The sequence below is a fragment of the Hemicordylus capensis genome, chromosome 4, assembly GCF_027244095.1.
Source record: "Hemicordylus capensis ecotype Gifberg chromosome 4, rHemCap1.1.pri, whole genome shotgun sequence".
Lineage (NCBI taxonomy): Eukaryota > Metazoa > Chordata > Lepidosauria > Squamata > Cordylidae > Hemicordylus > Hemicordylus capensis.
The window spans coordinates 79,290,845-79,317,295 of NC_069660.1; the positions used below are offsets into that span (position 1 = coordinate 79,290,845).

Sequence of the window (26,451 nt, forward strand, 5' to 3'; positions counted from 1 at the left end):
CAGTGCGGATGTCAGGCCCTGATTGGCCCAAGATCATCCAGCAAGCTTGGTGATTTGAGGATCTGAACCCAATAGAGGACAATTATGTTTCTCTAATATATCTTATTCAAATGAACAAGCATGTTTTATATGGCCAGTGGAGAAGTCTTCAGCAGGGTGTGCAGTTGTGGCTGGGGAAGGACCCTCAAGCAGTTATCTTTGGTATGAGAAGAGGAGTGTGACAAGTACATGGGAGTACATTTTTTTCATCTCCAAAATGTTGAAGGGTAGGAAATGAATGTGATATCGTCATCTAATTCATTTAACCCTTTGAAAAGTGGCACGAGAATCTGGCATTAAAAAATGTTTGACATTTGAAGACTAGAAGGAGATAAAGTAGAGAGCAGAAGGCTGAACAATATCCATGTCTCCCTGCCCGCCCCCCAGCAAACAGAAGGTACATCCTGGCAGTTTAGGGTTGCCGCCTGGACAGTTTTGAACGTTTTGACTGCCTGTGTTTCCATGCCTGGGCTGGCTGCTATTCCAGACAGTATGAATGTTGATTATCTGTCCAAATGCCGCCTCCAACTCCATCTAAGAAATCAGAGTAGTGGCAGTGCTTCCCCCTCATCCAGGACAGGAGATTATTATCAGTGTTGTCCACTTGGACTCTACAACCCATGGGTAGCGCTCACCTGCCTGTTCAGAGGTTTAAAAACAAAACAAGTCCCTATGACAGGGACTGGGAGCATGATTTCATCCAGTCTTCACAGTCCAGGTATGGCTTCAGCCCATGCAAGGTCATAGAGCTTCCTGGACTGCTCACAGCTAATTTCCTCTAGTTAGGTTCAGTCTACAGGTTTCCTTTTCCACATGGAAGACCAGTTGCACCTGGCTGCTATGTCTACATTAGGTTATTATGTAGATCAGGGTTTCTTAACCTTGGGCCTCCAGATGTTGATGGACTACAACTCCCATCATCCTCAGCCATGTCCATTGTGGCTGGGGATGATGGGAGTTGTAGTCCATCAACATCTGGGGGGCCAAGGTTAAGAAACCCTGATGTAGATCATTTCAATCCCATAGAGAGTTTCCATGCCAACTACGAGTTAGAGCCAGTATCATAATGCAATACACTATTATAAATCTCTGATGCACCCACACTTAAAATACTGCAAGCAGTTCTAGTCCTCCAGCCTTTTAAAAACTATATAGAATTTTAGAAGGCATAGGAAAACTTAACTAAAATTATGGAAGGTGGGAGTTTAAGATGGTAGATAATCTTCTTTGTGAAGAGAAAGATATGTAATTAGGGCTTTTTAGTTTAGACAGAAAGAGAACTGGGGGATATGTGGTAAAATGATTGTCTCTATCTTCCTGTTGAAGATTCGTGATTCAGTAAGAGCCCTTGTTAATGAGGGACATCCAGATGACATTCTCCACATCCCGTGTGGGATTTGTTTTACTTCCATGAAACACTCATTTCTTTTTGTTGATCAGTTATTCTGACTTCATTATGCTAGTGGAACAACTGTCATGATGAGGAAAGATTTAGATGGATGATAGCCATGTCTGGGTTTGAGGAGTAATGTTTTCTGCATAAGTGATAGTTTATTGAAAGGTTCCAATACCCTACCTGGATACACCCCCTCTCTTCTACATCTAAGCACACCTTTGCTGCTTCTGGTTGTTGTCCTTTGCAATTAAAAAACAAAACCTGAAGCTAGTATTATTGCTATTACAATATTCTTCCACCTCTATTTTTGTTTTTAAAATAAAGCTGCTCCCATTCATCCTTACTCAGATGTAAACCTCATTCCTGTTAATGGGATCACGGGTTTTGTAGTAGGACTGTGGATGTATTTGGATGGTAATTGAAGGTTGTTGTTTTTATAACATCTTTTCTATTCCAACTTCTCTAATTATGACAGTTTAAATAGCTGAAAGTCAAACCTCAAAGCTTTAAAGTGTGTGTTCATAGAAACCTCCACACCTATCTGCCTGAAATGTGAGTGGCATAGTGGCCTCAAAATGCTCTCCCATGCATGCAATTTTCATCCCATTTTGACAAGAAATTAAAAAGTTGTAAGTTCTGTAGTATTCCTCATTACAGTCTATGGCAAGAAGTGATTAATTAATGATCAGCAACAGTGCAGAGCAGAAGACACTGAAAGCCACATCAAATATTTTGATGGCAACAAAATTTAAATGTTTTTAAAAGCCTGATTTGGTGGGAACAAGGGAGGGGAAGGGACAGGTACAAACTAGCAATATTCCATCCCCCTAATATGGGGGAAAGAAATACAGCTGAAAGGACACATAGTGATGCCCCAATATTGTACCCCAATTCAGGATGGCAGACACGTAAACTTTTGAGGCGCAATTGCATTAACTTGTGGACAGTCTAACCGATATGAACCAAATTTGCTACAGCTGAATGGACAGCTGAGTGGAAGGGATGCCCCAATGGTGTAGTTTGTGATGATGTCACCTACCCCAAACCAAGATGGTGGATGCATAAACTTTTGAGGCACAAGTGCAGTAACCTGAGGACTGTCAAACCAATTTGAACCAAATTTGGAACAGCTGTAGTGAATGGCACACAGGGATACCTCAATGGTGCGGTTTGTAATGATGATATCCACCCGATCCAAGATGGTGGATACATGAACATTTGAGGTGCAAGAGATCTAACTTGTGGGCCTTTATTTGCACCGGATTTAGTCCAGATGTAGAGATTGTGAAAGGAAAGTAGGCTGATTAATTCTTACTAGAACAACTTGTTCTTAACTAAAATAGTTGTGGGGCAGGGGGATCAGCATGCAGGAGAGGGCATTTAAAGGGACCTTTTCCTCAGACTTTTTTTTGTCAGAAATATGGCTGTCATTGGCTTTGAGCATGTTCTTATCCAATATTTGCAGGAGAAAATCATTACTTGGCCAAATCTTGGGGCCTCGGCCACAGATTATTTTGAACCTAGTTGTTTAATGCTGCTGCTGGTGGTATTATTACTGTGGCTACTACTACTTTTTATATACTGCTTTTCAACAAAAAGTTCACAAAGCAGTTTACATGAAAAACAATAAAATGGGTTGTTATTAATGACAGTAACTGGCTGGAAAAACGCTAGCCTTTTGTGCCAACGTCCAGTCTGAGCTGAGCCCTTCACAAGCCTTGATTCCCACTTGCCAAACTGCTGCTCATCTTGTTATGAATGCAACACGCCACTGGTTTTCTGAATGGTTTTATGTGAGCTCCATTTCTAATGGTTTGTAGAACACTGGATCCGTTTCTTCTTTTGTTGAGCTCACTGAATTCTTTGTTAAGTGTTGATATGATTTTGTCTTAATGAAGGCTTTTTATTATTATGGGGCCTCACACATCCTCTGCTGACTGTCCCTGTTATAAATATATGCTAATGTACTCTTGGCTATAACCTTGACCATAGATTGGGATTGTTCTTCCTTACCCAGCTTTGCTGCATATCTTATAACTTGTTTGCTTTCTATAACTCGCTGGCCAGAGCAGTAGTTTGATGGCGGACCAGCTGGCTTGAAGAGGCACTGCACACATTTAAAAAGCAATTCAAAAGGTCACTGGGGATGTGGCACAGTCTCTGCAAATGAGCTCCAACTGTAGCTCAAAGTGTGATGCGGCTGTTCTGCCCACTCCGATGCCCCTGAGAATTCAGATGTCACCCGTCAACATACATAGAGCCACAGGCGAATTAATCACTGTCACTCTTCTAACTGGAGTTTAAGAAGCCAGCTAGCCAGGGGCATTTCTTGACAACAATCCAGCGGCTGGGGATATGATATAGGGAGTGGGGAGGGGAAAGTTATTATGGCCAGCATTTCCATTGCTTTCTTAGGAGCAAGGAGTACACCTGGCATTGCTGTAAGCGAGTCGGGCCTTGAGTTGTCAGGAAGGGTCAAATGATACAAACCAGAGGCTCACAAACTTTGCCACAGCAGGCTACCCACTTAATCAAGCTTCAGACTGTTCAAGCCTTCCCAAGGGTAACTAAGAAAGAATATAGAGTGTTCACATCGCAGCATTCACTTTTGTTCATTGTTTAAAGACAAACAAAAACAAATCATTTACGAAAGGGGAAGGAGCAGGATTATCTTGATCAGTGGAGATGCTTTAAATTGCTTAGCGAGGGGACTAAAGGGAGGCAAGAAACTTTGCCTGTTGAATTGACAGAGGGAGAAACTGGAGTCAAGTCATGCCTTGCACTGGGAGAACTAATGATGTCAACACATCATCTACATTCGTGTACAGAGGCCTCACTGTAAAGTGGCTAAGAAATGCCATTGCAGGCTTACATAAATTTCTGTCCCTTGTAGAGAAGCCAGTACACAGCTTTAATATCAGAAAAATCCCATCTTGGCTTTGTATTTGCTCTCATTTTCTTTCTTTTTTATCTCTCTTTTGGCGAAGGGCAAATTTTATCTCCAACCTACAGCTTGACACTTTTCTTGCCAATGGTTTCCACAGAGAGAAAGAAACTGAAGCGGTAACAATACAAAAAGAACTTGTTTTGTGAATTACCGTTCTTCCCATATTTTTCAGAACTATAAAGGTGGAAGTATATGACTGGGACCGGGATGGCAGGTAAGTAGAATTCAGATTATTTTATTTTAAAAGCCATTAAAAATCTTTCTGACTGGGGATGTTGGACTAAAATGAAAGGGATGGAGCAGGAGTACATAGACTTGTGGCATGCTTTTGGTTCTTTAAAAACTTCAAGGAAGCAAAAAGTCTGTGAAAAAGATAGCCCTTTAGCATCACAAATCAACACAGTATATAAATATTCTTAACAATGCTTTCAGTTAAAGGGCACAGCTTATATAGCTTCCTATGTTGTCCTTACAGGTGGGAGTTGCACTCTACATCCCCTCCCAAACGTGCAGAAAACACAGGAATTAGGGCATCGAGGGGAGTTGCTCATCTCTGGCTGATAATGAGCCCTTTCTCACCATTGGAGTAAGCGCTCAAAAGGGGCGAGGGGAGGAAGGCTTCAAAAGCTTACCTCCCCCGCAGACGATCCACTTGAAGCGTCTAGGCGTGGAGATCTCGCACCCAGATGTGCAGCTGCCTCCTCAAGCAGCATGGGGAGTTGGGGGGCTGGGGGCATCACCCCACCCCCTGGAACTCCCATAATGCCCCGAGCTAGTGCGCGGGGCATTATGGGGGTTCCCTCGATGCCAGCCGGGAGCCCTGTCGTCTCCCAGCCCTGGCTGCAAGCAGCCGGGGCTGACAAATGACCAAAAGAATGAGGTTAAGAGATCACTTGCTCTCTTAACCTCATTTTGAACGTGGACTCCACAGGTGGGTTTTCCACAGCAGGGGCAGCTGTTACCTCCTACTGCTTCTCACAAGCAGCCATGAGCGGGCTTGGCTGCCTTAGCCCGCTCTTGGCTGCTTGTGAGAACAGCCTCAATGTCATTTACTTGCTGAGACCATTTGTATGATTTCATTAGAAAATATACCCATCGAGAAAGGAACTGCTGAGAGCGCCTCTGTTTTACAGCCTTTCTCACAGGATTTATTTCCCACTAACAGTCATGACTTCATTGGAGAGTTTACCACCAGCTATCGAGAACTGGCACGAGGACAAAGCCAGTTTAATGTCTATGAGGTAAGTTTAATGTCTATGAGGCCTCAAGGTATCCCTCAACATCAGGAGAGAAGATGACTTGATAGTAATAGGTGACTGAGATCCTTCAGCCATAAAACCACTGAGTTGGGACACAATCTGTGGAACCTTTACGGGGCAATCTTATGCCAGCATCCCACATTTCCAGCTGACTGGTTCACTCACTATAGCAGCAGCTAAGTGGCTCCTTGTGAGCTCTGAGACCTCTACCCCGCTCCCTAGACAGGGGTCATAGAGCCCATGGGGTCAGAGCACAGTGTCATTGCCCAGGTGTCATAGAGGTCCTTGCCCTTTCCCCTTCAGAGCATCATCGTGAAACCAGCTGAGGCAAGAAATTAAGATGGGGAGAAGGAATCCCTGTCTTCTAAACCCTGGAAACAAAGTAGCAACAGATATGATAGCATTAAAGTTTGTATTTGTTGCAGAAGGTGGTTTCAACCTTTTTAAACAAGTGTACTCCTTTTGTCTGAAACCTTCAGCTCAGGTACCCCATCGAGATTTTGTGTGTGTGTGTGTGTGTGTGTGTGTGTGTGTGTGTGTGTGTGTGAATATGCAGACACACAAATTTGTGTGACATTTATGAGACAGGCTATTACAGTCACTGGCTTCCATCCAGAATAAGTTACTCATGAGTACGCCCATGGAAATTAATAGGACAAGTCAACTGGTCCCACTAATTTTAGAACCTCCTAACTACCTTAAGCCAGTGACTGTAATAGCCAAGTCTTCTGATCAGGAGGCAACAGGGCTGTGTTCTAATCACTGGTCAGTGAGTCAGGAAAGTGGGAGGGCTCTGGGTACCCCTTACAAGCCTTGAAAGTACCCCAGGGGTTCATATACCCCTAATTGGAAACTGCTGTGCTATAGCATCATAGATGGAGTGCCATCTAAGCAAGGTGGCCGGGGTGGTGGGGAGGAAAACAAGAATTAGCCTCACCTACTATGTCTCATTTACTGCCCCACCCTGCCTGTATGGGCCACTCATGGATTTTAGATACTATTGCAAGCCACTCTTTGATCCCAGGATTCATATACCCCAGAGCCAGTTGAATCTGGTGTATCTCAAAGGTTGCATCTGTAACCTAGCCAACTCAAATGCCCTCATTCCATTCTGCTATAGTGTCAACAAAAAAGATGGCTTTGAGCAAGTCCATCTGTTTGGGCAATTATCTTCGGGGAAAGAGAAAAGTTATGTTTAGGATGGAGTCTGAAGGATGAAGAAGTGGTTGAAGATATATTGAATAACTAAGGCTAGTGGGAATCAACACACCATTGGTTTCTCCTGGCTGATGATGCAGCCCAAAGCGCTTAAATGTGGCTATTTGTGTAATAACACCCCCAAAAAGGAGAGATTTAGTGAGGAGCTGCTGTGCAAAATTGGACTCAGTTTTGTCAGTGATACTGCTCTCTGCTGTGACAACAGAAATATGGCCAGTTCTGCACTTTGGAGTTCACTTTTATTGTACAGCTATGTATGATTTAAACTCTGCATAAAAAGGAAGGGGTATAACTTTCTTGCTGGGGCAATCTGTTTCAACAGAGAAATGTTAGGATCTATGGGAGCAATAGTTGTTGTCTCTCCTGCGGACTGTGAAATCATCCCCTTAAGTGAACTGGCAGCATCTCTTTATCTTTCAAGTGGCTGAAAAGCTGGTGAATTGCTGCTTTTGACAGTCACATGATGAACTACATAAAATAAACCAGTGAGGTTGGAATTATAGGAGAGGTACAGATCCCCCCTCCCTTGTTTCTGCAGTGATTATTTTATGTTTATGTAATATAAATGAAAATTATATTGTATTTATTCATTTATTGTTATAAATATATACTGCCTTTCATTAAAAATAATCCCAAGGTGGTTCACAACACATTTTAAAACAATACAAATTTCACAATTAAAAATAGTAAAGGTAAAGTGTGCCATTGAGTGAGTGTTGATTCCTGGTGACCACAGAGCCCTGTGGTTCTCTTTGGTAGAATACAGGGAGATTTACCATTGCCATCTCCCGTGTGATATGAGATGATGCTTAAAAATAGTACAAATATTAAACTTGAGTACCAAAAATGGTACCAAACTGGAAAACACATACCCAATAGGACAGTAAAATGCAGTGCACAGAAGGCCACATCAACAAAAGCATTATATAAAACCTTATATAAAAGCCTGAATTAAAAAACATAGTTTAACCTGCCTTCTAAAAACTGTGATGGAGACTGAGGAGCAGAAACTTGCATTTCTATAGAATATGGAAAAGATCCCAGAGAAGATTATCTAAAGCAGAAACCTAGCTGCAATGTGTTATACTCCCCCAAACAAATGGGAAATACATCTGAAGACGGTTGATAAGCTTTGATTTCTTGAGCACAGTTGAAGCAAATATATTATTCATTCATTCATTCATTCAATTTCTATACCGCCCTTCCAAAAATGGCTCAGGGCGGTTTACACAAAGAAATAATAAATAAATAGGATGGCTCCCTGTCCCCAAAGGGCTCATGGTCTAAAAAGAAACATAAGATAGAAACCAGGAACAGTCGCTGGAGGTACTGTGCTGGGGGTGGATAGGGCCAGTTACTCTCCCCCTGCTAAATAATGAGAATCACCACATTAAAAGGTGCCTCTTTGCCAAGTTAGCAGGGGTTAATACTAATACTATACTAATACTGGTATACTAATATATACAGTAGTTAATACTTTAAGCTAAAACCAAACAAATAGAGGAAATTCTAGAAAATGTCACCTATGTAACTATATTTCTAAAATGCTTACATTTGGAGCGCTCATGCAAATAATGGGAAAGGAACTTGGCAACTCTTTTCCAAAGATTTTTAGTTATATTGGGTACTTTAGTAAATAATCTTTTTTAAAGCCTTTTTTGTTTGGCTGAGATTATTTTTAACTGAACATTTGTCTGCAGTCTCTTTCTTTCCTTTATTCTTCTGCATTCAGAGATCTCGATAAGTCTTTGTTCTGCTGAGGAATACACACATTATTTAACAGAGCTTGGAAATATGAGTTTGCATGCAGATTCATAGGAAGTGTTTCTGTTGACCTCCCATTTTTTGCCAGGTTATTATTAACATATTTTCTTTTCTATAAATCCGTTTCAATTTTATAAAATATGTCCTGAATATAATATATTATGTAGTTATTAGGAACGCTTTTTTTAAACCTGCAAACAGGTTTTTTTAAAAAAGAAAAAGCATTTTGAGTTTTAACAATGGGTCCTCAGCGTAGTAAGTCTCAGGGGCGTAACTATAATAAGGCAAGGGGAGATAGTTGTCTGGAGGCCCACTGCCTTGGGGGGCACCCCAGAGGCAAGTCACAGGACTGACTCCCCCAGCCGCTCACCCACCCGGGCTTCCTTCAGTTGTATTTATCCTCCGAAATTGATGACCTGGAGCTACCAGAACAGCATGTCTTTCTCTAGTACCATTAAATGACTTGCATCGTCCACAATTTACAAAACCTTTTTAAAAAAAATTTAGGATGATGTTCTATTGTGGCAGATAGGGGTGTGTGTGTGTGTGTGTGTGTGTGTGTGTGTGTGTGTATTTATATTTAAAAAACCACTATTCCACCTCATTTAAGATTTTTTTACTTCATGAGCTGAGCTTCAGTGACCAGGGGTGGGGGTGTGGGGGTACAGTTTTAAAATAGTCTCTGGGCCCACTCCAACCTTGCTACGCCCCTGGTAAGTAGCTTATTGCCCAAGCTATGTAGAGAATGCCAGCAGCATTTCCAGATGGAGCTTTTAGTTTGCTTCACCTTTGGAATGGAGGGTGTGCATTCACATATCAGCCAGATTTACCCTGAAGTCCCTGTAAGCTATTGGGAAGGACTTCACACATGACTTGGGTTTTTCATTGCCTGTTAGAGCATAGCCGGATTTCTGTCCGGGGTAAAAAAAATCCCCTTTTTGCGTTGGGTTTTGGGGTTGGTTTTTTTTTGCAAATTCAAGCTCGCAGTAAACCCGCTATCTGGAAATAATCCAGGCTGTGTTGTAATCTGTAGCATAACTATCATTTTTGCATTTTGTTCTCTCTTTTTCTTCTTTCTGTCCCCAACCCCATTTCTTTTTGAATATTTACCCCTTGTCTGTGACTGTTTGCAAAAATATCTGCCTCTAAGTATTGAATTTTGTCTCTGAGCATATGATCTCAGGCAATGGGTAGAAGATGTCAGAGGCAGCAGAACTTGTACACAGCTCTGCTAGTTTTGTAAGGGAGACTGACATCCAGTTCAGCCTACTGGCACGACAGCAGAAATATGTGCCTGGGCAATGAAGAGCTGTCCTTGTTACACTCTGGCTACACAGCCTTGGACACAGCAGATGGGAGTGAATTTCAGTGCTTTGCGCTGCCTCCAGAACTGCCCTGTGTCATCTGATAATTTTGATTGAAACTGCTCCGGGGTGATTGGCAAACACCCTGAAATCTCCCTTTTGGGATCATGTGGGGAAATTAGCTCAGAAAGGAACAGTTTCACTTTAGTTTTAATTTGCACAAAGTTGTGGACTCAGGAAATGAGTGGAGTGAGACAGGTTTTAAGTTTCAAAATAAAAAGAAGGTATTTATTATAAGGAGGGAGTACAGAGGACATAAATGTGTGGTTAAAGCAATATTACTATCAGAAATACATTTGACTGCAATGAGGCATTTTAGCTTAGAGTCCTAATTGTGTAAGCTCCCAGGCAGGCAAGAGAAAGAGGCTTTTAGAAAAGGAGGTGGTTGGATTTAAGGAAGTGGGGTAGAGATAGAATTTGGGCCCAAGGAGGGGTGAAGGCTCATGTCACTTGTTCTGGATGGAGGGCTCCAGGGACTCCCCAATGAACTTCATTCCTCAGGAACAGGTTGGGCCAAGGCAGGTGCAGGAAGGCTGGAGAGGTTAGTCATTAGAGGTGATTCCAGGAGGGTGCTTCCTCTGTGGAACCAGCTTCCTAAGTTAGCTAGGAAGACTGGGCAGGTCAGGCTGGGCAAGAAAGCCAATCTGGAGAGCGGCATGAAATACTGAACACAGCCTTGCATGATGGCCAGTGGGTAGTAAATCACCCAAAAAGCTAATGGTAACTCCAAGAGAGCGCAAAGATCTCACAGGGCATACAAATTGTAAGGAGCACGCTGGATCATGTAATTGTACAGTGGTCCCTCGACTTACGAACTACTCGACATAAGTATTTTTCGAGTTACAAACGGCAGTTTTAGATCCGGTTTTAGATTCGGTTTTTTCGACTTACAAATTTTTAGATGGGGTTTCCTCGACTTACGAATTTTACATGCGGTTTCCTTGACTTGCCTGCCTGTTTACTGCCTGCTTATTCTTGAAAAGAAATGTTCCTGTGCAGTTTGCAAGCCTTACTGGGGGTCTGGGTCTTTTTTCTAGGCTCCGGAACGCATTAATCCGTTCCCAATGCATTCCTATGGGAAACTGCTTTTCGACTTACGAACTTTTCAACTTACAAATGTGCATTCGGAACGGATTAATTTCGTAAGTAGAGGGACCACTGTATATCCAAATACATATCCTGGGGGCAAATTCGAATTGACTGTTGCTGTATGACAGGTGTGTTGGGAGGGGCCAGCAAGGATCCCATTGTTGCTGATCTTTCTTCCTGAGTGTGACAATGCAGGACTTGCTGAGGTATGCCAAAGCTTTTGTTATGAAAATAGAGTGCATAGACATGAGAAGAGGAATCTGCATAGACGAAAAAGTCCTGTAATCTAATCATTATTTTTAATGAACCTAACATCTCTTAAGTTCATACTGCTTGCTCAACCTCTTTTGTGGCGGGGTAGGGAGCAGGGGGAGATTTGCCTCTGCAAGCCTTATCTGTGTTCTTCCCTGTGAAACTAATTGGCCCATTAGTTAGCTGCTATCCTTTTTGCAAAAGGTGGGGGGAAACAAGGCAGTTCACCCTGAGTGCAAATTGGCCTTGAGAGTGAGTTAACCTGCTTTAGTTAATTTCTACTATGCAGTCTACTCAGGATTAGGGATGGTATGCATCTGCTCCCCTTTACAATTTGCTTGTTAGGAGCCAAATCTAGGAGCCAAATCTAGGAGAAGCTTGCAGGAGAGAGAAGAGGAGAGGCAACATCTGCTCCTAGGTAGACCCCAGGGTGAGAGACTGGGTGTCTGCCTGTTTGCTTCTCCTGCTGCCCCCCTGTCTGTTATCTGCCCCCCAGTACTGGGTGCTGTGCTGAGTTCTGCTGTGCCTTGCAGAACTGGAGCCCGGGGAGGAGGGTGACTTGGCAGTTTCCTGGATTCCATCTGCCTAGAGCTGCCTGCTCAGGGCTATATAGGGTTTTGCCAGTGGCAGCTGGCCCGCCACCGGTGGGGTCCCCACCAAAGGAGTGACACCGAAGGGGGTTGCCCCTTTGGGGGAGCCACTTCGGGGGACAGCGAGGGTGAGGGCCAGGTCTCTTGGCCCAGGTATTTGTATGTGGTGGGGGGCATTTAATTGTGGGGCTTCTGTTTTAATTTGTCCTGGGTGAGATAGACCTAGGATGTGTCTGGGCCTACCTGGAGATGTTCACTGACTTTGGGGGCGTGTTCACTGACTTTGGGGCGACCATTCCAGAGGTGATGGGGAACAGAAGAAGTAACGTTGGCAGGTCAGCAGGCTGTTACAGGGGAAGGGGACTTGGAAATCTAATAGCTGTTTCCCCTTCTGGCTGTCCTGCCAGCTCTTTAACCTTGGGGAGCAGTGCCGACCACCCTTGGTACCTCACCTTGCTCCTCTGTAATGCCAGATCGGTCCAGAATAAATCAGAAACCATCCATGATTTGATTCTGGATGAAGGGGCAGACCTGGTATGTATTACAGAGACCAGGCTGGGGGCCCAGTGTGGTCCCAGCTTCTCCCTCCAGGGTACTCTGTTGAGGAGTGGGTGAGGGACCGTGAGCGGGGAGGTGGAGTGGCTGTGGTCTATAAGAATATCCTTTCCCTTACCAGGATCCCTGTTAGAGTGTTGGACCATATTGAATGTGTGTACTTAAGTCTGGGGACCAGGGATAGACTGGGACTTTTGTTGGTGTACCGATTGCCCTGCTGCCCAACAGAGTCCCTAACTGAGCTGACGGACTTGGTCTCGGATTTGGTGTTGGGATCCTCCAGGCTTGTGGTGCTGGGGGACTTCAATGTTCACTTTGGGACTGATTTGTCTGGGGCGGCTCAGGAGTTCATAGCAGCCATGATGACTATGGGTCTATCCCAAGTGGTCTCGGGACCGACATACATTGATGGTCACACACTTGATTTGGTCTTTCACACTGATCAGGGTGGTGTTCCGTGAGTGGGGAATCCTGTGATTTCCCCATTGTCATGGACGGACCACCATCTGGTTAAGGTTGGACTCACAATCACTTCCCACCTTCGCAAGGGTGAGGGACCTATTAGGATGGTCCGCCTGAGAAGATTATTGGATAGGATTCCAAGAAGCCTTGGAGGGATTTAGTGTTGGCTCTGCTATTGATCCTGCTGATGCCCTGGTGGAGAATTGGAACAGCAAACTCACCAGGGCAGTAGACATGATTGCTCGTAAGCATCCTCTCCAAACCACTTCAAAACTGGCCCCTTGGTATATGAAAGAACTACGGGGGCTGAAGTGGCGATGTAGATGATTGGAGCGCAAGTGGAGAAAGACTTGGCTTGAATCTGACAGAATGCAACATAGGGCTCATTTGAAGACCTATGCTCAGGCAATATGTGTGGCAAAGAAGCTATTCTTTTCTGCCTGTATTGCATCCGTAAGTTCACATCCGGTGGAGTTGTCCAGGGTTGTGAGAGGGTTAGTATGTGCCCCTCCTCCCTTGAATGAGAATCTAGAACCATCGATTACCTGCTGTGATGTGTTGAATGAATTCTTTGTGGAAAACATCTCTCGTATTCGGGCCGACAAAGACTTGGTCTCCACAATTACTTCAGCGTCTGATGTGGAGGTGTCCAGTGACTCCTCTTGTGTGCTTAGGTTGGATCAGTTCCAATTTGTGACTCCTGAGGATGCGGACAAGCTGATTGGAACGGTGCGGTCTACCACCTGTTCTCTTGACCCTTGCCCGACATGGCTTATACTGTCTGGCAGGGCGGTTGTTGTAGAAGGCCTGGTAGAGATTATAAATGCGTCTCTGAGGGAAGGTAGGATGCCTCTTAGTCTTAAGGAGGCAGTTATTAGACCACTTCTGAAGAAGCCTACCTTGGATCCCTCAGAGCTGAGTAACTACAGGACAGTCTTGGAGGAAACTGATTTTCTAGACCCATTTCAAACTGGCTTCCAGGCTGGCTATGGAGTAGAGACTGCCTTGGTCGGCCTGATGGATGATCTCCAACTGGGAATTGACAGAGAAAGTGTGACTAGGTTGGTCCTTTTGGACCTCTCAGCGACTTTCAATACTATCGACCATAGTATCCTTCTGGAGCGTATGAGGGGGTTGGGAGTGAGAGGCAGTGCTCTGCAGTGGTTCTGCTCCTACCTCTTGGGTAGGTTCCAGATGGTGTCCCTTGGAGACTGTTGTTCTTCAAAATCTGAACTTTTGTATGGTGTCCCTCAGGGCTCTGTATTGTCTCCGATGTTGTTTAATATCTACATGGAACTGCTGGGAGAGATCATCAGGAGATTTGGTGCAGGGTGTTATCAGTATGCTGATAACACCCAAATCTATTTCTCCATGCTAGCATCATCAGGAGAGGGCATAACCTCCCTATATGCCTGTCTGGAGTTGGTAATGGGCTGGATGAGGGATAACAAACTGAGACTGACTCCAGATAAGATGGAGGTACTCATTGTGCGGGGTTGAAACTTGGGAGATGATTTTGATCTGCCTGTTCTGGATGGGGTCACACTTCCCCAGAAGGAACAGGTACGCAGTCTGAGGGTGCTTCTGGATCCAAGTCTCTCCCTGGTGTCCCAGGTTGAGGCAGGGGCCAGAGGTGCCTTCTATCAGCTTCGGCTGATACGCCAGCTGCGTCCGTTTCTTGAGATAGATGACCTCAAAACAGTTGTACATCTGCTGGTAGCCTCCAGACTGGATTACTGTAATGCACTCTATGTGGGGCTGCCCTTGTACGTCGTCTGGAAAATGCAGTTGGTTCAGAATGCAGCACCCAGATTGGTCTCTGGGTCATCTAGGAGAGACCATATTACTCCTATATTGAAGGAATTATACTGGCTGCCGATATGTTTCCGGGCAAAATACAAGGTTATAAGCTATAAAGCCCTAAACAGCTTGGGCCCTGGGTATTTAAGAGAACATCTTCTTCGTTATGAACCCCACTACCCATTGAGATCACCAGGAGAGGAAGTCTTTAAAAACACATCTGTTCACCCAGGCTTTTAACTGATACTGTTTTGATTGTTTTAAAGGTTGTTTTAGAATATGGTTTTTAAAAATTGTTAATTGTTGTGTTTTAAATTTCTTGTTTTTGTTTTTAACTAATGTTTTAATGTTATTCTTATTTTGTTGTAAACCACCCAGAGACATAAGTTTTGAGTGGTATAAAAATATGTAAAATAATAAATAATAATAATTGTCACTAAGTGCCCTGTCCCCATGTGCTATAAATGGAGAGCTCACAATGCTGTGAGGCTCCTGAGCATATACAGAGTGAGATCCCCAAGCTTGGAGACTCAAACACCAACAAGGGGGCTCCTGGGAGCTGACAGAACAGTGTTGCTGGCAACATAATATGTCACAGGACTCTTCTGGAAGTAGCGCAAAGCATTGAAAGTTGCTGCCTCATCTGCATCGGAGGCTGCTCAACCAGAACACTGATGAGGAAGTTCTCCGTTGCACTCGTGTGTCTTCAAGCCATGCTTCTGATAGGTGTGACGGATGTAAGCCAGTGAGGTCATTCATATGACCACAAGGGGGTGGACTGGGAGGATGGCAGGAGCCTACCATGGGACCATTTGCCCTTCAGGCCTCCGCTACGCACATGAGTGCCACAGCAGCAAGCTCAGTGACAATTAGAGTGGGGAGCAAGCTGAGGCCACCGGGTGTCCCATAATGCACTGCATGAGTAGTGTGGTAGCTTCTCTTTGGAGAAGCTCTGTGTTGCCTGACTGCTCTCCCCCTCCCCCGGCTCTATGATAATAAATATGGCTGCCAGCAACCTGGGAAACAGCTGCCAGCAGTGCAGAGCCCTCAACAGTCAGAGGATGAGGTTGAAGATTTGCACTTATCCTCCTACCTCACTTTAAACCTGCTTAGACAATCAGGGCTACCTTGGGGAGTAGCAGTGGAATAGGGAGCAATCCCGGGGCCCCAGACAACCAACTCTACCTGGGCTAGCCATATGCTGGTCATAAGAACAGCCCTGCTGGATCAGGCCGAAGGCCCATCTAGTCCAGCATCCTGTTTCACACAGTAGCCCACCAGATGCCGCTGGAAGCCTACAGGCAGGAGTTGAGGGCATGCCCCTCTCCTGCTGTTACTCCCCTGCAACTGGTACTCAGAGGCATCCTGCCTTTGAGGCTGGAGGTGGCCTATAGCCCTCTGACTAGTAGCCATTGATAGACCTCTCCTCCATGAAGTTATCCAAACCCCTCTTAAAACCATCCAGGCTGTTGGCTGTCACCACATCTCGTGGCAGAGAATTCCACAAGTTGATTATGGGTTGTGTGGAAAAGTACCTGGGTTTGTTGGTCCTAAATTTCCTGGCAATCAATTTCATGGCATGACCCCTGGTTCTAGTATTATGTGAGCAGGAGAAGAATTTATCTCTATACACTTTCTCCACACCATGCATTATTTTATAGACCTCTATCACGTCTCCCCTCAGTCATTTTTTTCCTGAACTAAATAGCCCCAGGTGTTATAGTCTTGCTTCATAAGAAAGGTGCTCTGTTCATGAGAATGGCCTCAGTATCTTTAGCTGGGATATTATCTAGAAATAGTTCCTGAGCAGACATCAACTCAGAGTTGTTGTTCACTGGCATAGAGAATATCCAACTAGATGGCATCATCTCTTTACATCCGATATCACCTGACATGATGCACAGCCTACTGTCGTGTAATGGTCCACCCTGTGGCTGCTGCAGACTTCAAGTCAAGTTGCAATGTGATTCAGAAGCAACAGATGCTGAAAGCATTTCTGCAGGTTTCCTCATTTGCAACACTGGGGAAATCTGTGGAAATGCTGCTTCTGCATCTGCTGCCTCTGAACAGCATTGTAGCTTGAAGTCAGCAGGCCTGGGGTGAACATTAAGGCAACAGTAGGCTGCACATAGTCCTTACAAAGAGTCACAGCTCTGGTCTACCATTGGCTCTTGGTTAAGATGGTCAAGCTGCTTCTCTCTGCTTATGCAAGAAGACTTGATGATGTAAACATGGTACAAAGAGACATGAAGAAACTTATCCTTGCGTCCTCTACAGCAGAATATTCTGTTTATTGAGCAATTTGTGTGGAGGCTGCTCTCTGAAACGTAGTTCAGGAACAAATTGGGTGCAGTTGTGCCCCTATTGATGGAAACCAGCAATAATATTTTGGTATCAAATTAAATTTATGAACTGAACTAAAAAAAACCCTTCTCCTTTCCCAATTATATGCCCAGTTACATCAATAATAGAGCTCGTAGGAGCCAACAAGAGCTGTCCTGCTGGTAGATTAACAACAGGTGGCATCTCATAACAGCTAAGCCTGACCAGCTCAAGTGCCAGGAACAACTATTAAGACTGCCATATCTCAAGATCCCTATATCCCTGTTGCATAGAGTACTGCTCCGGTGGAGTAGAGAGTTGGCAGTGTCAGTAATGACTGGTACCACCTTGTACCAGCTTCAGGTATTAATAAGAACAGAGTGAGAGATTGCCTGGAAAGTTGGATAGAGTCTGATGCCTCTGCCTTATTTGCTAGGCACAAAACTTGGCTGTAGCAGCAGGAGCAAACAAAACCTTGTGCACTACCCTGGCCAAAGTGAATTGGACTTCTTGATGGCTTTAGGCAAATAAATCTCAAGCACATTCACTTTGACCAGGCTGTATTAATTTCAGTCTTCATGCCAAAGAGGGCTGGCCTTTGGTGTGGGACTGAGGACTGGGGCACAATATTTTTTGATTTGATTTGATTTGTATCAAAGTGGCTCCAAAGTGGCTCCCCTCCAAAGTGGCTCAGGACAGTTCCTTTATAATATATTCCTTTGTGGCTGTATTAAGAGTTGTAACAGCTGTCTAGCCAGCTTTCATTGCTGAGTCTTGGATGAAGTTAGTCTGTGATGTGTTTGGGTCTGTCTAGAGATGTGGAGACAGAGGGTGCGTCGGTTGACTGTGGGACAGCTATTCCGGTGGTGGTGGAGAACAGAAGAAGTAACGTTGGCAGGTCAGCAGGCCATTTCAGGGGAAGGGAAATAAGAAATTTAATAGCTGGTTCCTCTTCCGGCTGTCCTGTCAGCTCTTTGACCTTGTGGAGCACTGCCAACCACCCACAGAGCCTCACTTTGCTCCTTTTTAATGCCAGGTCAATCTGGAATAAATCAGAACGCATCCATTATCTGATTATGGATGAAGGGGCTGACCTGGTGTGCATCACGGAGACTTGGTTGGGGGAGGCTGGTGGCCCTGTCTGGTCCCAGCTTCTCCCTCCAGAGTACTCTGCAGAGGAGCAGATGAGGGGACGTGGGTGGGGATGTGGAGTGGCTGTTGTCTAGCAGGATGGTATCTCCCTTACCAGGATCTCTATTGAAGTACCTGACCATACAGAATGTGTGTATTTATGTTTGGGGACCAGGGATAGATTGGTGTACTGATCTCTGTGCTGCCCAACAGAATCCCTAACTGAGCTCACAGACTTTGTCGCAGGGTTGGCGTTGGAGTCCCCTAGACTTTTGGTGCTGGAAGACTTCAATGTTCACTTCGGGACCATTTTGTGCGGGGCAGCTCAGGAGTTCATACCAGCCATGACAACTATGGGCCTATCCCAAGTGGTCTCTGGACTGACACACATTGCAGGTCACATGCTTGATCTGGTCTTTTACTTTGATCAGGGTGGTATTCCATGGGTGGGGAACCCTGTGATTTCCCCATTGTCATGGATAGACCACCATTTCATTAAGGTTGGACTTAAAATCACATCCTACGTCCACAGGGGTGAGAGGCTCATTAGAATAGTCCACCTGAAAAGATTATTGGATCCAAAAGGATTCCAAGAAGCTTTGGAAGGATTTAGTGTTGGCTTTGCCAGTGATCCTGTTGATGTCCTGGTGGAGAATTGGAATAGCCAACTCACCCGGGCAGTAGACATGACCGCTCCTAAGCGTCCTTTCTGACCCACTTCAAAACTGGCCCCTTGGTACATGGTAGATCTACGGAGGCTGAAGCGGCAAGGTAAGTAAGTAAGTAAGTAAGGAAAGAAAGAAAGAAAGAAAGAAAGAAAGAAAGAAAGAAAGAAAGAAAGAGAAAAGAAAAGAAAAGAAAGAGTAGATGACTGGAGTGCAAGTGGAGAAAGACTCAACTTGAATCCAACATATTACAACACAGAGTGCACTTAAAAATCTATGCTCAGGCAATACGTGCAGCAAAGAAGTGATTCTTTTCTGCCCATATTGCATCTGCGAGCTCACGTCTGGCAGAGTTGTTCAGGGTTGTGAGGGAGCTAGTACATGCCCCTCCTTCCTTGAATCAGAATTTGGAAGCATCAATTACCCGCTGTGATGTTTTTAATGAGTTCTTTGTAGACAAAACTCTTGATCGATTTTCCACAATTATCGCAGTATCTGGATGTGTCCAGCAACTCCTCTTATGTGGTTCAGCTGGATCAGTTCCAGTTTGTGACTCCTGAGGGTGTAGACAAACTGCTTGGAATGGTGAGACCTACCACCTGTTCTCTTGATCCTTATCCAACATAGCATTCTGTCTGGCAGAGAGGTTGTTGTAGGAGGCCTGGTAGAAATCATAAATGCTTGTCTGAGGGAGGGCAGGATGCCTCCTTGTCTTAAGGAGGCAATCATTAGACCTCTTCTGAAGAAGCCTGAATTAGAACCTCAGAGTTAAGCAATTATAGACCTGTCTTCAACCTCCCATGACTGGGCAAAGTAACTCAGGTGGCCTCCCAACTCCAGACAGTCTTGGAGGAAACTGATTATCTAGACCAGGCATCCCCAAACTGCAGCCCTCCAGATGTTGCTGAACTACAACTCCCAGCATCCCTAGACACAATTTTTGTGGCTGGGTATGCTGGGAGTTGTAGTTCAGCAACATCTGGAGGGCCGCAGTTTGGGGATGCCTGATCTAGACCCATTTCAAAATGGGTTTGAAACCCATTTCAAAATGGGTGGGCTATGGGGTGGAGACTGCCTTGCATGGTCTGATGGATGATTTCCAGTTGGGAATTGACAGAGGAAGTGTGACTCTATTGGTCCTTTTGGATCTCTTGGCAGATTTCAATACTATCGGCCATAGTATCCTTCTGAAATGTCTGAGAGAGTTGAGAGTGAGAATTGTTTTACAGTGGTTCCGCTCTTACCTCTATGACAGATTCCAGATGGTGTCGTTTGGAGAGTGTTGCTCTTCGAAATGTGAGCTTATGTATGACGTCCCTCAGGGCTCCATACTGTCTCCAATGCTTTTTAACATCTACATGAAGCCACTGGGAGAAATCATCAGGATGTTTGGTGCGGGGTGCTTTCAATATGCTGATGACACCCATATCTATTTCTCCATGTCAAAGTCATCAGGAAAAGGCATAACCTCCCTAAACACCTGCCTGAGATGCTAATGGGTTGGCTGATGGATAATAAATGGAGAGTGAATCCAGATAAGATGGAAGAACTTATTGGGTGGGGTTGAAACTCGGGAGATGGGTTTGATCTGCCTCTTCTGGATGGGTTCACACTTTCCCAAAAGGAACAGGTATGCATTCTGTGAGTGCTTCTGTATCCACACCTCTCCCTGGTATCTCAGGTTGAGGCAGTGGCCAGAGTTGCTTTCTATCAGCTTTGGCTGATACACCAGCTGTGTCCGTTTCTTGAGATGAACGACCTCAGAACAGTCGTACATATGCTGGTAACCCTCAGACTTGACTTCTGCAGTGTGCTCTATGAGGTGCTGCCTTTGTACGGAGTACAGAAACTCCAGTTGGTACAGAATGCAGCAGCCAGGTTAGATAGACTGCATTACTCCTGTGTTGAAAGAGCTGCACTAGCTACCGATAAGTTTCCGGGCAAAATACAAAGCACTGGTTATAACCTATAAAGCCCTAAATAGCTTAGGCCCAGGGTATTTAAGAGAATGTCTTCTTCATTACAGCCCCATCACCCATTGAGATCATCCAGAGAGGTTCATCTCTGGATGATCATCTCTGGATGATCCAGAAACAGGCCTTCTCTGTTGCTGCCCCAAGACTGTGGAATGTGCTTCCTACTGAAATACTAGCTTCCCCATCTCTGACAACTTTTAAAAAGCACTTGAAGTCTTATCTTTTCACCCAGGCTTTTAAATCTGTCTCCGGTTTTAAATTGTTTTAAGGTTTTTACTTTCTGTGTTTTAAGATGATGATGATGATGATGATGATGATGATGATGATGATGATGATGATGATTGGTGTGCATTGGAATGTGCGTCCTGGCACCCAGCTGATTGGCTGGGTGGTGGAGGCGCCTGATTGGCAGAGGCGCACTCAGGAGAATTGGCCAGCTGGGTGGCCATGGTGGCGAGGCTGCTGCGGGCCTGGCCGCAGTGGCGGGCCAGGCCGTGGTGGCAGTGGCGTTGGGTCCAGCTGTGGAGGTGAGGCGGCGGCGGGCCCGGCCACGGATGCGAAGCAGCGGTGGGCACAGCCGCGGATGCGAGGCGGCGGCGGGCCTGGTTGCGGATGCAAGGCGGCGGCGGGCCTGGTAGCGGATTCAAGGTGGTGGCGGGCCCGGTCGTGGATTCAAGGCGGTGGCGGGCCTGGCCGCAGCGGCGACATCCATCCTGGCAGTGGTAGCAGCACTCGGCCTGACAGCCTGGGCCTGGCACTCGGCCCGGCCAGAGACTGGGGCAGGTGGTGGGGAGAGGTAGCCAGCCCCAAAGAGTGCACAGATGCTCTGTGCAGGGATCGGCTAATTGTTGTTTATTTATTTTATATTTATATTTATTTTTACATTTCTATACCGCCTTTCGTTAAAAGAAAACCCCAAGGCGGTTTACAAAAATTAAAACATACAATAAAAGCAATAAAAACACCAAGCAATAAAAACACCAAGCTAAAAACATATCAAACAAGCATAAAAAACAAGACAGATAAAAACACACTGAAGCAGCAGTAAAAACGATTATGTAAAAGCCTGGGTAAAAAGCCAAGTCTTTAAAAGCTTTCTAAGAGCCGTGATGGAGTCTGAGGAATGAATGGCCACTGGGAGAGCATTCCAGAGTCTAGGAGCAGCAACAGAGAAGGCCCTGTCCCAAGTGCACGACAGCCGGGCCTCCCTCATTGTCGGCACCCAGAGCAGGGCCCCCTCAGATGTCCTCGTCAAGCGGGCAGCAACCCTTGGGAGCAGGCGGTCCCTCAAATACCCCAGGCCCAAACCATTTAGGGCTTTAAAGGTCAAAACCAGCACCTTGAATTTGACCCTGAAACGAACCGGCAGCCAGTGCAGCTCTTTCAAAATGGGGGGTGATATGTTCCCAACGGGCAGCTCCGGATAAAACCCTCGCTGCCGCGTTTTGCACTAGCTGCAGTTTCCGGATATTCTTCAAGGGCAGCCCCACATAGAGCGCGTTACAGTAATCCAGCCGCAACGTGACTAAGGTGTGGGTAACCGTGGCCAGATCTGCTTTCTCGAGAAAGGGACGCAGCTGGCGCACTAGCCGAAGCTGTGCAAAGGCACCCCTGGCCACCGCCTCTACCTGAGCTTCCAAAAGCAGAGCTGGGTCCAGTAATACCCCCAAGCTGCGTATTTGCTCCTTCAAGGGGAGTGCAACCCCATCCAGAACCGGTAAAATCTCCTCATCCCGATTGGCTCTCCTACTGACCAACAGTACCTCCGTCTTATCCAGATTCAATTTCAGTTTATTAGCCCACATCCAGCCCATCACGGCCTCCAGCCCCCAATTCAGGACATCCACCGCCTCCCTAGGATCAGATGACAAGGAGAGATAGAGCTGAGTGTCATCCGCATATTGCTGACAACTCAGTCCAAGTCCCTGGATGACCTCTCCCAGCAGCTTCATGTAGATGTTAAACAGCATGGGGGACAAGACCGATCCCTGCGGGACCCCACAGGCCAACGGCCACGAGACCAAGCAGTAGTCCCCCAGCACCACCTTCTGGACCCTCCCCTCAAGAAAGGACCGGAACCACTGCAACGCAGTGCCTCCGATTCCCATACTCGAGAGGCGGCCCAGAAGGATACCATGGTCGATGGTATCGAACGCCGCCGAGAGGTCCAGCAGAACCAACAGGGACGCACTCCCCCTGTCTAGTTCCCGGCATAGGTCATCCACTAGAGCGACCAAGGCAGTCTCAGTCCCATATCCGGGGCGGAAGCCAGATTGAAAAGGGTCCAGATAATCCGTATCATCCAAGACCCTCTGCAGCTGGGATGCCACCACACACTCCATCACCTTGCCCAAAAAGGGAAGGTTAGACACAGGTCTATAGTTATCCAGGTTGGAGGGATCAAGGGAGGGCTTTTTCAATAGTGGTCTTACCATCGCCTTCTTAAGGCACGATGGCATCCTGCCCTCCCTTAATGAAGCATTAACGATCACCTCCAGCCATCTGCCTGTCCCCTCCCTGGCAGCTTTTATTAGCCATGAAGGGCAAGGGTCAAGAGCGCACGAAGTCGCCCACATACTGCCCAGGATCTTGTCCACATCCTCAGGCCGCACCAACGGAAAAGAATCCAAAACAACGGGACCAGATGGTACCAAAGGCACGTCTGCCGGAACTGCCAAAACTCTGGAGTCCAGGTCAGCACGGATGCAAGCAACTTTATCTGCAAAGCGACAGGCAAACCGATCACAAAGAGCTGTAGATGACTCCTCCCCCATTGTCTGGGGGGATGTGTGGAGCAAGGTTTTTACCACACGAAACAGCTCTGTTTGCCTGCACTGAGCAGACGCAATGGAGGCGGAGAAAAAGCATTTCTTCGCCACCCCCACCTCCACGGAGTAGTCCCTAAAATGGGCTCTAGCCTGTGTTCGGTCGGATTCGTGACGACTCTTCCTCCAGCGTCGCTCCAGCCGTCGCCCGAGTTGCTTCATCGCCCTAAGCTCCGAGGAAAACCAAGGAGCAGAACGGGCTCCACCAAGCCGGAGAGGGCGTTTAGGAGCAACCGTGTCAACAGCCCGGGCCATCTCCCCATTCCAGAGATCAACCAAGGCCTCGACAGGGTCACCAGCTCTGGACACTGGAAACTCCCCGAGGGCCGTCTGGAATCCAAGCGGATCCATAAGCCTCCGTGGGCGGACCATCTTAATCGGCCCACCACCCCTGCAGAGGGCAGACGGAGCAGTCAAACTAAACCCCACCAGGTGATGATCTGTCCATGACAAGGGAGTGATCTCAAATTCCCCCACCTCCAGATCATTTATTTCCCGGTCTGCAAAAACCAGATCTAGAGTGTGTCCCGCCATGTGGGTAGGGCCCGATACCAACTGAGACAGGCCCATGGTTGCCATGGAGGCCATAAAATCCTGAGCTGCACCCACTAAGGGGGCCTTAGCGTGGACATTGAAATCCCCCAAAACAATAAGCCTGGGGGAACCCAAGGCCACCTCCGAGACCACCCCCGCCAGCTCAGGTAGGGAGACTGAAGTGCAGTGGGGTGGTCGGTACACCAACAGAATCCCCAGCCTATCTCGGAGGCCCACCCTCAAGGACAAACACTCGAAATTCTGAGATTGCCTGACCGGGCACCTGGAAATGGGGAGGGTCTCTCGAAAGATGACTGCAACGCCTCCTCCCTGACCCTCGAGGTGGGGCTGCTGCACGATCTGGAAACCTGGAGGACAAAGCTGAGAGAGACCGACCCGGCCCAGCACATCCAACCAGGTCTCCGTAACACATACCAGGTCAGCACGCTCATCCACAATCAAATTGTGGATGAGAGATGTTTTTGCATTAACTGACCTGGCATTCAGCAGCAGCACCCTAATCCTCGAAGGAGTGTTCTCAGAGCTCCCTAGGGTCAGAGGGTTGGGAGAATGGCCGGAAAAAAGAACAGGCCTCAGTTGCCTGGACCGTTTTCCCCTGTAACAGCCTGCCCAACTCCCACCGCCATACCTCCCTCTGCCCACTACCTATGATATTGCCACCCCCACTCCAGACCCACTTTTTCGCTCTCCCAGACACATCTCCCCAGACTAACCCACCACAGCTTCTTGGCTTAATAAAAATCAGAACCAGAGTTGTACTCTTGCTGGCTTCTTAACTGCAGGGAGAAGGATCCTCAGCGCAGAAGGGGAGAGATCTTCCGGACCCTGGGCAGCTCGCCCCACGGCAGAGAGCCACAAGGACGAGAGCCCTTGTGCTCTCACCCTTCAGCTCGCGCCAAGAGGCTCGCGCCCTTGGGCCAGCCTGCCCTGTATAACAGCAGAAGCCCCAGCACAGCAACAGCCCAGGAGATGTTACACATCTGGAGGAGAGACGGGGCAGAAGCAAAAGACAGTACAGCCAGTGCCCCACCCAAGCTGTTCCCTTCTTCCTTCTTCCCCCTTGTTGTTATTGTTATTATTTTACATATTTTTATACCACTCAAAACTTGCGTCTCTGGGTGGTTTACAACAAGATAAAAATAACATTAAAACATTAGTTAAAAACAAAAACAAGAAATTTAAAACATAACAATTTAATTTTTTTAAAAACAATATTCTAAAATAACATTAAAAACAATCAAAACAGTATCAGTTAAAAGCCTGGGTGAACAGATGCATCTTTAAAGACTTTTTAAAAATTGTCAAAGATGGGGAGGCTCTTATTTCACTAGGGAGCGCATTCCAAAGCCTCAGGGCAGCAACGGAGAAGGCCTGTCCCTGAGTAGCCACCAGATGAGCCGGTGGCAAGTGCAGATGGACCTCTCCTGATGATCTCAATGGGTTTGGGGGTTCATAAGGAAGACCAATGGTCTGACTCAGTATATGGCAGCTTCCTATGTTCCTAGTAATGTCACTGTAAACCACTCAGAGTTGAAAGTTTGGGGTGGTGTACAAATTTGATAAATAAATTTTTTTTTTTAGCACTTTTCTCTCTTTTTTGTGAAAAAAGCCTGCAAAAACTGAAGGCATTTGTGATACCTCAAGTGAATCCACTGGGCAACAGTGTAACACAGACATTAGAGACCTGCCAAGGCTACTGCACAGCATTACTAGGAACATAGGAAGCTGCCATACACCGAGTCAGACCCTTGGTCTATCTAGCTCAGTATTATCTTCACAGACTGGCAGTGGCTTCTCCATGGTTGCAGGCAGGAATCTCTCTCAGCCCTATTTTGGAGAAGCCAGGATACTTGGAACCTAGATGTTCTTCCCAGAGCGGCTCCATCCCCTGAGGAGAATATCTTACCGTGCTCACACTTCTAGTCTCCCATTCAAATGCAACCAGGGCAGACTAAGCTTAGCTAAGGGGACAAGTGTACACGGGCTCTTTTTAAGCATTTGCACAAGAGTGCATCAGCACCATGGCTGCTTCCATGTATGCAGCTGCCATGATTGGTCCCATGATGAATGTCAACCACTGGGTTTTTCTTTTGACTTTAATTTACTATACATTTGTAAGTTCTTCTTTTGTCAGTGGGTATCTAATGTACCTGAAGGAACCTTATCTATTTGTAGAGTTTAATGGCCGCTGTCTAGATGGTAAAGATCAGCAGAGGATGAGGGTGAGTCTCTTTGCAATTGA

The 26,451-nt window shown here is 46.2% G+C and overlaps 1 protein-coding gene across 8 annotated transcripts in view; it reads left to right on the forward strand.

The window, feature by feature from the left end:
• The window catches only part of CPNE5 (copine 5), a 213,656-nt gene that overhangs the window by 142,376 nt on the left and 44,829 nt on the right, over positions 1 to 26,451 (forward strand). For 7 of the 8 annotated variants that reach the window (XM_053246512.1, XM_053246513.1, XM_053246507.1 and 4 more), the window contains 2 exons: positions 4,555 to 4,596; positions 5,548 to 5,623. In XM_053246512.1, the coding sequence (XP_053102487.1) occupies positions 4,555 to 4,596; positions 5,548 to 5,623 (118 nt within the window). The other variant, XM_053246514.1, reaches the window with a different exon arrangement.